The sequence below is a fragment of the Epargyreus clarus genome, unplaced genomic scaffold (assembly GCF_041222505.1).
Source record: "Epargyreus clarus isolate Ecla_fem2 unplaced genomic scaffold, WU_Ecla_fem_2.2 ptg000018l, whole genome shotgun sequence".
In the NCBI taxonomy this organism is placed as follows: Eukaryota; Metazoa; Arthropoda; class Insecta; order Lepidoptera; family Hesperiidae; genus Epargyreus; species Epargyreus clarus.
This window is the reverse complement of record NW_027332226.1, coordinates 9,463,001-9,478,200: the sequence shown is the minus strand read 5'-3', so window position 1 is coordinate 9,478,200 and position 15,200 is coordinate 9,463,001. Positions and strand designations below refer to the sequence as shown.

Below are 15,200 nucleotides of genomic sequence, written 5' to 3'. Positions count from 1 at the left end.
TAATTAAATAAGTGTTTTTGAGGAGCAACGTAAAAGGTCGAATGCCGTGAGCAGTGATTAGAGGTTACAAATTTAAGTGAAGACAAGATTACTCCAACACAGAAGGTCACGGAGGCATCAACGGTAATTATGAGTCACGGTCTCATTTATTTCGTATTCTACTTCTTTTCGATTTTTTCATGGGCATGTGGTGTTCACGGTAACGTTCACTTTGAAGATTTTCTGAGTGCAAAATGAGTTGTATTTTGAAAATGTGGTTTATTTAGATATTTTTAGACGTTTTCGTAAATACTCCAAACATTATTTTTTTATCAAAAGTTGTTCACATTGCTCCTTACAAATTGCGGTTCGAAATAATAGAATCGTTTTTAAGACTAGCCCCTGCATCCAAACAGACAAAACAATTATAAACATCTCTTATATTTAGGGCTTATGTAAGTCATTTTTACCTATCTATTCATTATTTTCTGTTTATTCAATGGTTATTATTTTGAAATCAGCAACGGTTACAAATAAAGGCAAGGTCAATATTTTTGGCGTTTGAGTAAGTACCTAATAACAACCAAACGTAAATCATAATGAACGATGTCTCGCTATATTAACGTAAATTAAATTACGAGGTGAAAAGTAAGTATCTTGTTTACTTCGCGTTTAAAATAGCTACGCAATGTGCCGCACTTGTCAGCCAATAAACAACTTACAACAATGATATAATTGATGCATTTATGGAATAGAAAAGCTTTTCTTTTATACTTGTTAGCACTTGGTATTTTCATATCTTGTTTTATCTTTTATCCTTTGAAGGGTCCAAATTCATAGGTACTTTCGGATTCATATTGTATTCCTATTATTTTTATTTATAGTATCTATCGAAGTATGTGCCTTCTTATCTACTAATCGACGAACTAAGCTAAGTTTAAGCTGTATCAATGAGTGTGTAGGAAGTCCGATATAGTCCTTACTTCAAGGAATAAGTACCTACTTCGGTAAACAGTATTTTCTGTTGTATAAACACTTTTAGGATCTCTTCTAAGAGATGAGCTAACTCTTCTAACCTTGTGCACAGTACTATTTTTATTTAGCTTGCATATTTTTCATAGAGCAAAATTATGAAGTGACTATTGCCACTTAAGATTTCATGTTTATATCATACCATATAAGTCAACATAGTGCCGATAAAGTACAATTCAAGGTAATAATACGCATGAGTTACGTAAATATTGAATATTAAAATCTAACGTCATAATTATGATTGCGTCGGTTGAACATTTTGAATTTTAGTGCATAGTAAAATAATAAATAATGCTTTATAGCTACTACTCATTAACTACAAAATACAAAATAATTGATTAACGAATTAATATACCTACCCATGTGGTATGTACCTACGTAGATGTTTGACAACATTATTTTAAGCTCAGCTTTTACCAGTTTTTCAGCTTGAGCATTAAATCTATTACCTAACCATAAATGCATTTATCTACGCAATAATTTCACATTATACATAAGTCGGCAATAGGTAAATCCTTGTGATTAGGTATTTTTGCTTTCCTCATCAACTCATTACTGTCCCATAGTCAGGGACGGCACTGCACTCTCCTCCAAACTGGCCATGTACTTAAGTACGGATACGGATTGATAGACTTCACATAGCTTTGAGATTTTACTACCATCTCTCAAGTCTTCCATTAATTTCAAAAAAGAAAATTATAAATATTGTTTAATACTTCGACATAACATCCGTACCATCAGAAATGTGAATGTGTAGTTGGTACTTGGAAGCTTGAACTCATTATGCTTACTGGTGTAATACTCAAACATAAATTCAATGTACCTGTCATTGTCGCCCCTGGACATCTCTAATCAACTCCGTATAGAAAAGGGGTTCTATCTGATGCCAATTATCTATGCATATGCGAATGCCACTCCTAAGGATCATATGTAAATTAGCAGGAATCCACACCCTACTACTGAAATGCAACAACTGCTTCACGTTTGAAATAGGAATAAGTGAGTAGGTGTGTAATATGTTAGTGGTAGCATCTCGATGGAACCCTAGTTAGGTACTTGACATACTAACAAATTATTTGTTACAATATAATATGATCATTAAATAAATTTGCCATAAACTAGGTAAGTAGTTTATAGAACCATATAGTGCGTGTATAAACAAAATGTTTTTAAATAGCGCTGTCATCATTACTGATTGGACATTCTACCAACATCATGATTCGCTAAACACTATTTCTCTACATAATGATTGTGTAGCGCTTTATTGCACAACTGATCCCATCTTGCATTATAATAACCAATAGAACTGAAACTACTTAACGGAAAGTAAAACAATGTAATATATAGATATTAGTAAGTATACAGATACTTACCAACTATTTTTAACATAATGTTAGTCTCAGAGTAACAAGATATTATTTTCTTTATACTTATTTAAGTGAAAATAAAAAGATACAAATTCTTTATTTATTAGTCAAATGTTATATTGTCCTTGAAGGATTTCTTTCAAGGATTTTTTGAAGATAGTTTATACCTTTGGGACTAACCTATATAATCTCATTGTTACTTAAGTTACGCGCCTATTTAGGAACAGTAAAGTTGTTATGCCTCTTCGTAGAGTTCCAAAAGATGGGGATTGCGTTAATAATTAGGTAATTTTTAGTCGGTTAATTATATTAACTCGACACTTAGAATCCGACTCGTTTCGAAACGATGTGTTTTAAGTTTCTTTGTCTTGTTGCAGGGCGCGTCGTGAACGTTGGCAGATGCGCGTCCTGAATATTTACCGCCAGTGTGCCTAAGCGACCAAACTGCTATTGCACCAGGTCATGGATAATGAATGAATCAACTGTAGTCGTATGGACAATTTAGAGAACAACTTGACTCGCTATTGACTGGTGGCTTGGTTCATATGTTGCAGGCTGATGACAAATCGGGTATTTAATGATTAGTCTAATCACATGCGTAGGGCATCTACCATAGATTATACACTATAAGGCATCTACGTATGACCGCGTAAAACTGCTAGTCCACTCTGAATATAGAAATGATGCACGTCGCCATAGCAAATTGTATGACTAATCCAGCTCGCAACAACTTCAGAGCGAACTAACAGTTTGGCGCGAACTATAGGTACATATGTGAACTAAAGCCGGCATAAGAGAAATTGCATTTGCCTAATTGCTTTTTCGATTTTATCATATGATAACGCTATATATCCAGTCTCTGAATAGACGAAAGAAATGTGGAATTAGGGTCTTCGGATATATTCTTTCAATAATTTCTATAACGTTCCTTTGCGAAACTATTTTTAATCATCGTGTCCGGCAACATATTATATTAATATATTATATAAATAAATAAATAAAATAAATTATGACAATTTTAATCGCCTGGGCATTTTATCGTATAAACCAGATATCCTCATAAATCTGCGACATTTATGTATAAATAGGTATTTATACGCGTATTTACCTGATTGCAAAACTCCATCAATAATATGCACCTATACGAGTTAAATATTCTTAGAATCTTTTTTGTAACAAATGGAAGCAGTAAACGATTACAGTTTGATGACCCGTGGCGGAGCGGTACACATACCGTCTCACGCGCAAAGGGTAGGTATACCGGGTTTGATCCCTGGCCTGACAGATATTTGAATGATGAATTTAAATATCTGTTTTGGGTTTGGCTGATTGTGTATTTGTCTTTCAATGTCTTAATGGCACCCGATACACAGGGAATCCTAGTGTGGGACTGAGTGTAGAAAGCGTTTAGTCTTTTGACCCTAAGCCATGTGTTGTCTACCCAAAAATATGTGGATACTGCCGAATGACCAACATGAACATTAATTTATGTAGTACGCCTCTTGAAACTTAAAATCAGAATACTTGTCACAAGCACATCTCTTGTATCATAAGGCTAGGCTAAGGATAGGTGTGAGCATAGGCCGGTCAATAATATGTATTTAAGTATGTAGGTATTTTCTTTTGAAATAAAGTTAATAATTTAAGGGTATTAAAAATATCCGATATACCTAATAACTCCTATAAACAACCCATTTGGAGATTACCTGTAATACATTTACTTAGTAGTTAACTTCTCTATCAAATCAAATTTCTGAGCAGTTATTGCAATAGCATAATACTGTAGCTACATGTCGTAAAAGCCGGATGATGAAATCAAAGTTCTAGACCCAGTTTTATTGCCACCTCCTTAATCTATAGATTTTACACTACTTTCACAAGATACATACATATAAAGGTATCAACATTACCAACATCACGCTTGTTTCTTACAAAGGTTAGCAGAGATAAGATTTAAACATGTTAGGAAACATAGCACGCCTACCGCGATTTTCATAGCATAAGCACCCTGCTTTTCATACCTGATTTTTTATAATGTAGCTTTGTATCCAAGTCTTACGTATTGAACGTTACCGCATGATGTAATTTTGTATAAGAATTTTTGTTGAAGCTTTCAAATAATAAAAACAATAGGTACCTATATTTTTACAGACAGTTCCACAAATTAGCAAAAAGTGAGTTAAAATAAAAAAATATTGATACTATTTATTCTTTTCCATTTTAAATAAGATTGCGTTACACGTCTTTAAGATTACAAATTTTCATATAATCATGAAGAAATATCCTGATGTCATGTGGTTGCTCCAGCACATGGTCAATCACTAAGACAATTGATAAATATTTATTAATACATAGTTAAATTGTTACCCCTAAGAACTGAGACGCCTCAGGCCAGTGTGGTTGTCATTTGTGCCAGCCTTACAATCTTAAAACCTTGTATACACTTTGTACATATATTCGATGTGTCATTTTCGTGATGCCAATACAATAAAGAATTTATACAGCAGAATGGGTTATACAAAATTATAATTTTTGTGTGATCGTCTACGACCTTCTATAGTCGTGATAGGACGCCATAAAGTTAAATACTCAAGATTTTATTACAGTAAAACTACACTGAAATATTGAATAATTTTATTATTTACCTAAAAACCTACATTAATCTACGAGAGCACACAACAAAACAAACTACTTCCTCTTCTTTTTGTCCTTTACACTGCCTCCCATGTCCTGAAGCTGTTGTTTCAACTCCAGCAGCTCGTTGTCGGGGACATAGCGTATCTCCTCGTGGGCGATGGTGTGTTCGTGCACGTTGAGAGTGCAGCCCTCGGGCAACACAGCGCGGGCCACGCGCAACAACGTGCCGAGCGCCCACGCCGGCACGTCAGTTACCTAATGGTTAAATTATAATTGATGATTTATTTTCAAAAACCTATCTATCTTTATCTTACTCTTTGCATTTCGCGGTGTTAGAGTCAGATGAACTTATGTACAAAAAAACAAAAATCTTTTTTTTTACAAAACGGTTCACAATGTACCTACTAACGACAAAACGACGTAACGCTATATTCAATATTTAATAAATAAAATACCGAATAACTAAAAATATATATATTGTGTCTTGTAAGCATTTATCAACTATTTTTTTTATATTTTTCAAAACTCTAATAGTAGGACAATATATTACTATTTCATATATATTTTTATTTCAACTACTGTTTATTATCTCTTTTAATGATCTGGTAAAGTTTTAGCGAACTTCACACTATTTTTGCTCTCCTGTAAAATTGACAAAATGTAGATACGTTCATCTGACTCTTACAACGCGATTTTATGAGCACAAGAAGTATAGTTAATTACATACCTGAACATTCCGTTCATAAATATTGAGATGGTACTCAGCATCTAGGGCTGTGCCTCCAGGCTTAAACCTCTGAATTTTCAATTGCTGTGCTGGAGTAGCCCAACTGTCATATGCAAGAGAAAAAATCCAAAATATATAAACGCGAATGTATACTTATATTTGAATGAATTAATGTATGGCGTATGTGATAAAAAACTGCGTGTAACTATGTGCACCCCAGAATAGAAACTACTACAAAACCAAAAAATATTATGAAATGATTGGTACTGCTTATATATAAAATTCTCGTGTCACAATGTTAGTTACCATACTCCTTCGAAACAGCTTTACTAATTTTCACCAAATTTTATATGCATATTCAGAAGGTCTGAGAATCGGCTACTATCTATTTATATACCCCTAAGTGATAAGGGTTGTTCACCCTTAAATTTTTTTATTTATATGGCAACACATTGTTTGCCGGGTCAGCTAATAATTAATAAATTAATAATATTATATCTTGTATGAAATCATATCATAGTGTCATATTATATCCTAACCTAAAACGGTAAATATTGCAAATTTATTTAGTGGTAGCCTTTTCTCCAACACTTGCATCATTTACTACCCAACTTATTGGTGTCAATTTAAGATGTCATTAAAAATCACTAAGGCCAATAATCAAACCAAACTAAGAATCCTCTGCAATACAGACATCACATTTGTGCTACACCTGCTGCTTATAAATTGGAGCTACATTTTATGTATTTAGAATGTGCATTGAAGGCAACATTGTATTTGCAATAAAATTGTTTATTTATAAGAGAATGTTGAGACAGAATTTAATGTGTTTTATTGAAACATGTAGAAAATGCTATTTAGCATTAAGTCAAGACTAATGCTAAATAGCATTTTGTACCACATTTTTTAAAATAAAGAGTAAATAAATAGTCAATGAAAATTAACAAATCAAAACCCATATCAAAATTGAATTATTTTCAAGTAAATTTAAGTACAGATCAGCATGATACTATTAATGGACAATGATATCAATAAAATCATATCTAATATATAAAATTCTCGTGTCACAGTTTTCGTTGCCATACTTCTCCGAAACGGCTTGACCGATTTTGATGAAATTTTTTGTGCTTATCCGGTATCTATGAGAATCGGCCAACATCTATTTTTCATCCCCCTAAGTGATAAGGGTTGTTCACCCTTAACATTTTTTTATTTATATGGCAACACGACGTTTGTCGGGTCAGCTAGTGTTTTTATAGTATCAGTTAGAACTTATATACAAACCATTCATCAACCTGAATTCCCATATTCTCAGCAAATCTATGAATTTCACTTTGACAAGCCTCAAGCAGTGTGTAGTCATATCCTTTCAGTTGTAAATTCAAACAATCATAAACTGGTTCATCTGGCTCCATACTCTGTATTTAAAAAAAAGTATATTATATAATGATAATGTGGATTAAAGTAAGTTCGGATAAAACCAATTGAATCAAAAATGCAGACTAATTTGACTATTAGTAATATAAAATTTGTGAAATCATACATGTATATCATTTTCAAGTATAACTTGTTGTATTAGACAACCTTGGTATATTTTTATTATTTGCTTGCGTAAAACAGTTTTAAAGGATTGTTTTCAAAATGTTATCTATTTGTTGATATTATCAGATATTTTTCCATTATTGTCTCTAAATTAATCTCCTTGAGTTTTAAGTGGCCTGATCAAGTAGGTCAATTTGTACAATGGATGCTAATTTGTTCAAAGTTATAAGATTTTGTTTAGAAATATTGTTCCATTAATAATGTTTTGTCACGGGAACTAAAAGATTTACGTCAACCTTCAGATTAAGAATTTAAGTTTATAAGTGCATACAATTTTTCTTTAGTGGCATATATTGTGTCATAGCTATTCACAAATTATCTTAACGTCTCATTACAATATTAAATTTTAATAGTTTAGAACTTATACTTTTAATATAAAATATGTTTGCAAAATTATTATTTTTTATAATGATATTTCACGTGATAATAATGATATATTAAATATTAAAACTATGCAATATAACTTACAATGAGATAATCTGGTTCGTAAAGATTGGATTTGTATTGTTTTTGGTGAATAACACTTGATGCAGGACTAACCAGTCGATTTGGCTTTACATAATTGCTTATTTTGACCTGTAAATAATTCAAACGAAGCTTATAAGTTGCTTGCTATAGATCTAAGCAAGCAACTTATAAGCTTAAAGATTTTTATGGGTTATATATTTTACACAAAAACTAACATATATTGCAAGAAGTGGCTACTCGCACTAAAACTTTTTTTAATGTCTAGTATTTAATAAATTCTGGAATTAAATAAAATAATATTTATCCTCTTAAGTTAATATATAATTGAAGAACGTACAATTTTACTAAATTTAGAGGCAAACATCTTCAAAACGATATCAATTGCTCTGTTTCTTGTGTGTTCTTTCAATTTAACTATATAAAAGGTACTTTATTCAATGAGTATATAAACAGCATATGATTCTTGTTACACATATGATGTGTTATTTAAATTATTTCAATACAGATTTACAAAATGTTCAAGAATTTTTTTATTGTATTATATCATTAATTTTTGCATGCATAAAAACGCATGACATGACTTTGGCACATTGGTTGACAAATAAATGTCATCATGACATACTAGAGAAGGGCACTACCAGGGATTTCGGATTTGAGCGTGACGGTGTTCGCGAGGGAGGTCGGACCCTACACAATGGTGTGAACATTATCTTATACTGATGTAATATTGATTATATGAATAATAATGATTGAAGTTTTTATAATGGTTATCATATAACTTAATACCGCAATCTTGTTAAATTTAACTAATTTTAGTGACCAGCCGTGACGACTCGTACGGATGCTTGTAAAAAAAGGGAATATGCACATTTTTATTTTATTATTTTAAACCACTTATCACATTGTTTTAACATAGTAAAAAAATATAAACAATTTTATTAATGTTTGAAATAGTTTTTTAAAAAAATATTTAAAGTATCTATAAATTTTAACACATTTGAACGCCACCATTTTACTGTATGCACATAAAGTTATTATTTAACGTTTTCAGGTTTCATCGCTATTCACATCACACATGGAAAAGGACAAATATCCACTTTATAAATATTTTCTAGAGTTAGTGTGCAAAACCACAACTATAAATGCATTATATAGTGTTTTTTCTGTTGCTATTGCAAAGGATGCGAAAATACGAAAAAAGTGGTGCAGGATTATAGGAAATAGATGAAGTATCTCCAAAACCGCATTAACATTTGCATTTACTGTAACAAACAATAATTTTAAAATATTGCATTGATCAGCTACTTCGTTAGGTACTTATCGGCTTCTACATAAAACACTATCATTTGAAACACACAAAATGTATTATAATCTATTATAATATTATAAAGGTAGTTGAATATTAACAATATAAGATTATCCATTTTGCATATTTTAGGTATATAATGCGATTGTGCTTTGAGAAAACTACTTTAAATCATTGTTCTTGATTATTCCTAATAATACTCTGTAGAAAAATCGTACTAGGTAGTAAATAACACTGTAGGGATATACACAAAAACAATTTTTCTCTCAAACAGTTTGAATATCGACGCCGATAAAAATCGTAACACGGTATGTGACGTCATTTTTCGATTCGACCAATGGGAATGCGTTTTGGAAAATTGAATTTCGCTCGCATAATTTAGGATTTTTGATTAAAGTTTTAAACAATTTAATAAGAAATAAAGAAAAAATAATGGTCTAGATGTAATTTCAGGGCCGTAACGTACCGAGGAAAAAATTAACAAGCAAATCTAAATCACATGCATATTCCCTATTAGCAGCTCCCTAAATGTTTGGGGGATGTTCGCCCCTAGAGCTAGGTACAGCGATTTACCTTTAGGGGTGCGATTTAATGCACCCGTGGTCAATATACCACGCAACACTTACTGGGTTAAAGACGACTGTACAAGGAGGTCACGCGCTAACATATTGCGCCTCAAATCTTATAAAAACCAGAATACATTATTGTCTATTGCCTTAGAATGTCTATGGTAATTATGTCATGATTTTCTTCTTATCTGTTTCATGTGTCACAGCGTCAAATCAGAAGGTTATATAGAATTGGGTAGCCCTGTATAAAATTTTAAAAATTTTGAGTTACTGAGGGTTCCATATCATCGTGACAAAATAAATGGTGATTCTTTAATAGTTATTTACTTTTATGAGGATGGCGTCAACGGGCAGTACACCTTTTCCTAAATGGCAGTTGGCTATCCTACTCGGTGCACCTTTGGCCATCGGCTTAGGTTACCTTTATCTAAGAAATAGATTTGAAGACCCCGAAAAAAAGAAAATAGCGGAGTTGAAAGCGAAGACTACAATTTCACTGGACAACGAGGAGAATAACGCGAAAGTCTCCGAGACTGCTATCGATCGTGCTATGAAACTGAAGGGTGCCGGAAACCGTGCGTTCCATGCTGGTGAATACGATAAGGCGATTGCTCTGTACAATGAAGCCATCGAGGCCTGTCCCCCGGACCGCCCGGTCGACCTCGCTACATTCTATCAGAACAGGTCTGCCTGCTATGAGAAGCGTGAGATGTGGGATCAGGTTAAGGAAGACTGTACTTTTGCGCTCAAATTAAACGAAAAGTATGTGAAAGCATTCCTCAGGCGTTCTCGAGCCGCTGAAAAAAGTGGAGATCTTGTTTTGGCATTGGAGGATGTTACTTCTGCTTGCATTCTGGAGAGATTTCAAGTGCAGAGCTCTCTGGTTAACGCTGATCGCATCCTGAAGGCACTCGGCAGACAGCATGCCCGTGAAGCCCTCGCCCGAAGGCAACCAGTAATGCCCTCAAAGCATTTCATCAAAACCTACTTTTCTGCATTCTCTGAAGATCCCATCGCCAAAATAGAACTGGATGAAAAGGCCACTGGAGGATTTGCTAAAGCTAAACGAGCCCTAGATGCTCAAGATTATGAGTCTGTTGTTGATGCTTGCACAGAAGAGCTGAAATCTGATGGAAAGTACAAATATGAAGCTTTACTTTTACGTGCAACCTTTTATTTGCTCTTAGGTAGGCACGATGATGCCCAGGCAGACCTCGGAAAGGTTATTGATAGTGATGCTCCTCTCAAGGTGAAGGTTAACGCACTGATCAAAAGGGCCTCGCTGTATACACAGCTGGAGAATACCGAACGCTGTCTTGAAGATTTTGCAAATGCTGCTAAGTTGGACCCTGACAACTCTGATATCTACCACCATCGAGGTCAGGTGTACTTGCTGCTCGAACGTATGGATGAAGCGACCGCTGAGTTTGCCAATGCTGTGGATCTTAACCCCGATTTTTCCATTGCATACATTCAAAAATGCTATGCTGATTATAGACATGCACAGTTACACAAAAATGTCGGAGCGCTAACCCAAGTGAGGGCTGACTTTGAGAGAGCTCTGGAGAGATTCCCGAGATGTGCAGAGGCGTACATCTTGTTCGCTCAAGTGCTGTCGGACCAACAAGAGTGGGGCCGTGCAGAGGCCCTGTTTGATTCCGCTCTGGCTGTGGATCCAAATAATGCCACTTTGTACGTCCACAAGGGCTTAGTACAGTTACAAAAGAGCACAGATTTCGATAAAGCTGTAAAACTTATCAACAAGGCCATCGAAATGGATGACAAGTGTGACTTTGCCTATGAAACACTCGGAACCATTGAAGTACAGAGGTAAATTTCATTTATTTCCAAAGTTTCCAACAACAACAAAATTTTTAAATATTTATAAAATTGCCAAATTCCAAAGGACTATTAAAGAATTTTAGGATTATGCACTCTTTATAATAAGATTTAGTAACTCTTCATAGTCCGACTTTAGACACAATACCACATTATTTGTATTTAACTGTAATGTTCCGGGTTGCTATATTTTGTTCTAAAGGGTGTAGTACGGGGAAAGCCTAATGCACTTATACCTAACATTCCAACTTAGTCCTCAGCAGTAGCATCTCAATGCAATCCACCTCAAGAAGGTGTATAATACCTCATGATTTTGATGATGGAAACCCATTTGACTGTTGCCATGCATTGTTCTCCTTCATTGATATGTCACATATTGCTATGGATTTCACAAACCCAGTCCAAGTGCAAGCTCATTTGCTGACTCTAATATAAAAAATAAAACATTTTTCGTTTGAATGTAACAGTTTCAAACTTTCAATATTACAGTGATAACTCAGTGACTATATTGTGCCATATCAGAATTTCATTAGATAGGCATCAGAGTACCAGTATTAAATGAACACTTGCTTTCATAGTCAATGAAAAAAAGATACATTTAGAAGAGTATGCCATCCTTATTGCAATAATTTCTTAAGTATATTGAAATGCACTTGGCCATGTTGGTAAACTATCTCTGATCCTTCTCATTTATCCAGAGTTTAGATCCATGCGCCTAACAGTGGGTTTGTAATGACAAATTATGACCATGATAATAAAAATAAATCTTTTAGGTGTATTTTTTGGTAACTATTTTTGACACTCCAACAATATGGAGAGATAAGACTTATTATCAATTCATATTGAAGTAAAATATTATCTCATACACATATATTTTATCTCGGATGGGTTATCTTTCTCTGCACAAAATTTAGATAGTAAAGATTCTATTGAATAATGCCTATATAAAATCAAAGACAAATTTGTAAATCAAGTAATCTATCTTGGTTTGTATATATGTGTTATACCTATAGTATTTTGAACACATAATGATAAATAAAAGTATTTGTTATTCTATAATTATTTCTAGGTCTTTAACAACAAAATATTTAACAAATATATAACTTTACAAAATATTTAACTTTACAAAAATATTTAACAACCTTACAATAAATCTTATTGATGTAGTAATTATCTTATTATACTATATATTAGCTGTTAATGTTAAAAAGTATGAAAATAACAAAAGTTGGTCCACTGAATTTGTTATGCATGTAGCATATTCTGAATTTTAAACAAGCATAGTGGTTTCATGGCTGCATAAACACTGCATTATCATGGCATTTATATGCATTTTATCTTCCCAAAATATTGGCATAATAAAATTATAAATAAATGTTGAACATAGATATACTAAATTCTAAGGAATGTGTAAAAGAATATTTAAAACAGAAGTTAGTCAAACACTTTGTGGTTTAACTCTGGAGGCACCACTGCAACCTATTTCTGTTTAATAACAGCAATATTAAATGTGGCTATGTTCCGCCTTAAGGCTTTGGTAAGGAAAACATACTTATCCGAATTGTAGTCCTTCGAGGTAGCCCCGCATTTATGGCCAACGATCAGATAGGATCATCTGGGTCTTATTACAGATCCATTGGCAGCAGTGGCCACTTACCATCAAATGGACTGTATGCTCTTATCCTTTTTTATAATAAAATAAATTCAGAACACATAGTTATTGTTGATTTATTTATGGATTTCAGGGGTAACCTTAGGCGATCACTAGAGCTGTTTGAGAAGGCAATCGCGCTTGCGAAGACAGAATTGGAGATGACACACCTATTCTCATTGAAAGACGCAGCTGACGCACAACTGAAGGTGTCGGAGCGCTGGGGCCTGGACTGGACTGTGAGCTAAATTTACAGATTGTAAAGATTCATGCAGCGAGAATAATGTCTAATAAATTGTCTGGGTAATTAGGATGGTTGATAAGACTATAATTTACATTCATGCCTATTTTGTACAATTTTCTGTTATTATTTTTGTTATTAATGTTGCTTGGGTTACTAGTCAATTATACAATTATAACTTATCTTACTTAGATTGCCTACAGTTGCAATTTTTGATTGTTACAGATACTCTAAAGAATGATTTGTTGCAATTATGTTACAGTAAGGTACAAAAATGAAACCTAATTTTTTGCCTTCCTATTATAGTTTCTACATATCAAAGAACAATAGACACATTTTTCATTTTTATGCTGTTGGTAGCTATATGAAGCATATATTTATTGCCATCATGTCAGGAGTTATTATAATCTTAGCAACAATTCATGTGTTTTATCGGATATATTGCATTATGTGCCATTGTATGTATATTTACTGCAATATACTTGAAAAAAGTATGAATATTTATGCTATTTTTTATATTTAGACAGCTCATGGATGTAACTTATATAAAACACTATGGACACATTATTTGAGATATATTAAGATATTATTCTCGTTGCGGTAAAGCAATGCTAGATACGACCGATCCGCCGCCGACTCGCCGCCTGAGTGTTATTTGCTAAAAATATTCCTTTAGCTTCATCTCTGGTAGCATAAAATTTGTCCAAACGTTATATAATAGATGCAGTATATTATGTACATAATATATAGAGGTCTGTTCAAATTACAGTCATAAATTTTAAATTCTTATTGGTGTCATTACCTATAATTAGGAAGATGTTAAAATTAATCGAAATGTTGCATGTGTTAGTGGAAAAGTAACATAGATGTTGTTATAATGTATAACTTATGTATACCATTCATTTATATTAAAGTTTAGAAAAATCATCTTTTTGTGTTTGTAGGTGTAATATTGTGATGATTGTGTTGCAAATTATTGAGACAAGGTACAGATACCTTTTTTGTACATGACACTACTTCAGTGACATGTGGTCATTTCACATATAAATAAAATATGACTGTATTGCATTTAATTTCAATGATTGTTTTATTTTTTCTTAATCAATAATTTACGTGTGACTGCATTGGGTATAGCCACACATATTATTGTTTATTCTTTAGACTGATTTTGGTTATAACTTCAATTTCATTAGGTACTTTTCGTGTTACTCAACGTATGTGTAGCTTTGATGTATTGCTATCATGTCACAAATAACTGTAATGCTTGTTCAAAAAGGGATTTTTACTGCATTTTTTTCCGCTAGTCGCATCTTTGTATATACCTAATACAAACGTTCCAGTTTTTCATAAAATTCGTATCTTAGATGGTCATCTCATTATGCTGCATTGTGTACCCAACCTTGTTATGTAACTGAGTAAATTGTTATTTGCAGGTGCTAAGCATGATAAAAAATAACTTTATTCATAAGATAATGTCATATTTGGATGGTTTAAATATTCTACAACATCAGTCATAATTATCACATATCATTTGTTAAACCTTAGAAAGTAGTATAAAAGGCGGACTTAGAGCTCTATAAGCATTATGTGCTAGTAGACTTTATATAGATTAAATAATATGAAGAGTACAAAAAGATAAAAGTAAACATAAATACTTAGCCCCTAACCAGGTGGATTGGTGACCTGACGAAGACAGCGAAACACCGCTACTGGTGGTGGAGGAACATGACCGCTCGGAGTGGCGCCAATTAGGAGTGGTATAAATATTATCTAGCGGTCGAC

At 33.2% G+C, this 15,200-nt stretch overlaps 2 protein-coding genes across 2 annotated transcripts; one reads left to right on the top strand and one right to left on the bottom strand.

Moving 5' to 3' along the window:
* Positions 1–4,997: 4,997 nt before the first annotated feature.
* On the bottom strand, positions 4,998–8,399 carry mRpL48 (mitochondrial ribosomal protein L48). The gene is made up of 5 exons (XM_073082925.1): positions 8,150–8,399; positions 7,813–7,920; positions 7,027–7,160; positions 5,743–5,845; positions 4,998–5,270 (listed from the first exon to the last, which is right to left on the bottom strand). The coding sequence occupies exons 1-5, from the start codon at positions 8,174–8,176 to the stop codon at positions 5,067–5,069; spliced, it is 576 nt and encodes a 191-aa protein (XP_072939026.1). The 5' UTR covers positions 8,177–8,399; the 3' UTR covers positions 4,998–5,066.
* Positions 8,400–9,870: 1,471 nt separating this feature from the next.
* Positions 9,871–15,200, top strand: Tom70 (translocase of outer membrane 70). The gene is made up of 3 exons (XM_073082929.1): positions 9,871–11,517; positions 13,272–13,416; positions 15,078–15,200. The coding sequence occupies exons 1-3, from the start codon at positions 10,019–10,021 to the stop codon at positions 15,168–15,170; spliced, it is 1,737 nt and encodes a 578-aa protein (XP_072939030.1). The 5' UTR covers positions 9,871–10,018; the 3' UTR covers positions 15,171–15,200.

Coding starts and splice junctions, on each gene's coding strand:
- mRpL48 (XM_073082925.1), bottom strand. CDS start 8,176: ATGTTTGCCTCTAAATTTAGTAAAATT. Junction 7,161..7,812: donor ACGAACCAGATTATCTCATT/GTAAGTTATATT, acceptor TTTTAAATACAG/AGTATGGAGCCAGATGAACC. Junction 5,846..7,026: donor GGAATTCAGGTTGATGAATG/GTTTGTATATAA, acceptor TGCATATGACAG/TTGGGCTACTCCAGCACAGC.
- Tom70 (XM_073082929.1), top strand. CDS start 10,019: ATGAGGATGGCGTCAACGGGCAGTACACCTTTTCCTAAATGGCAGTTG. Junction 11,518..13,271: donor GGAACCATTGAAGTACAGAG/GTAAATTTCATT, acceptor TATGGATTTCAG/GGGTAACCTTAGGCGATCAC. Junction 13,417..15,077: donor GCTGGGGCCTGGACTGGACT/GTGAGCTAAATT, acceptor ATAAATACTTAG/CCCCTAACCAGGTGGATTGG.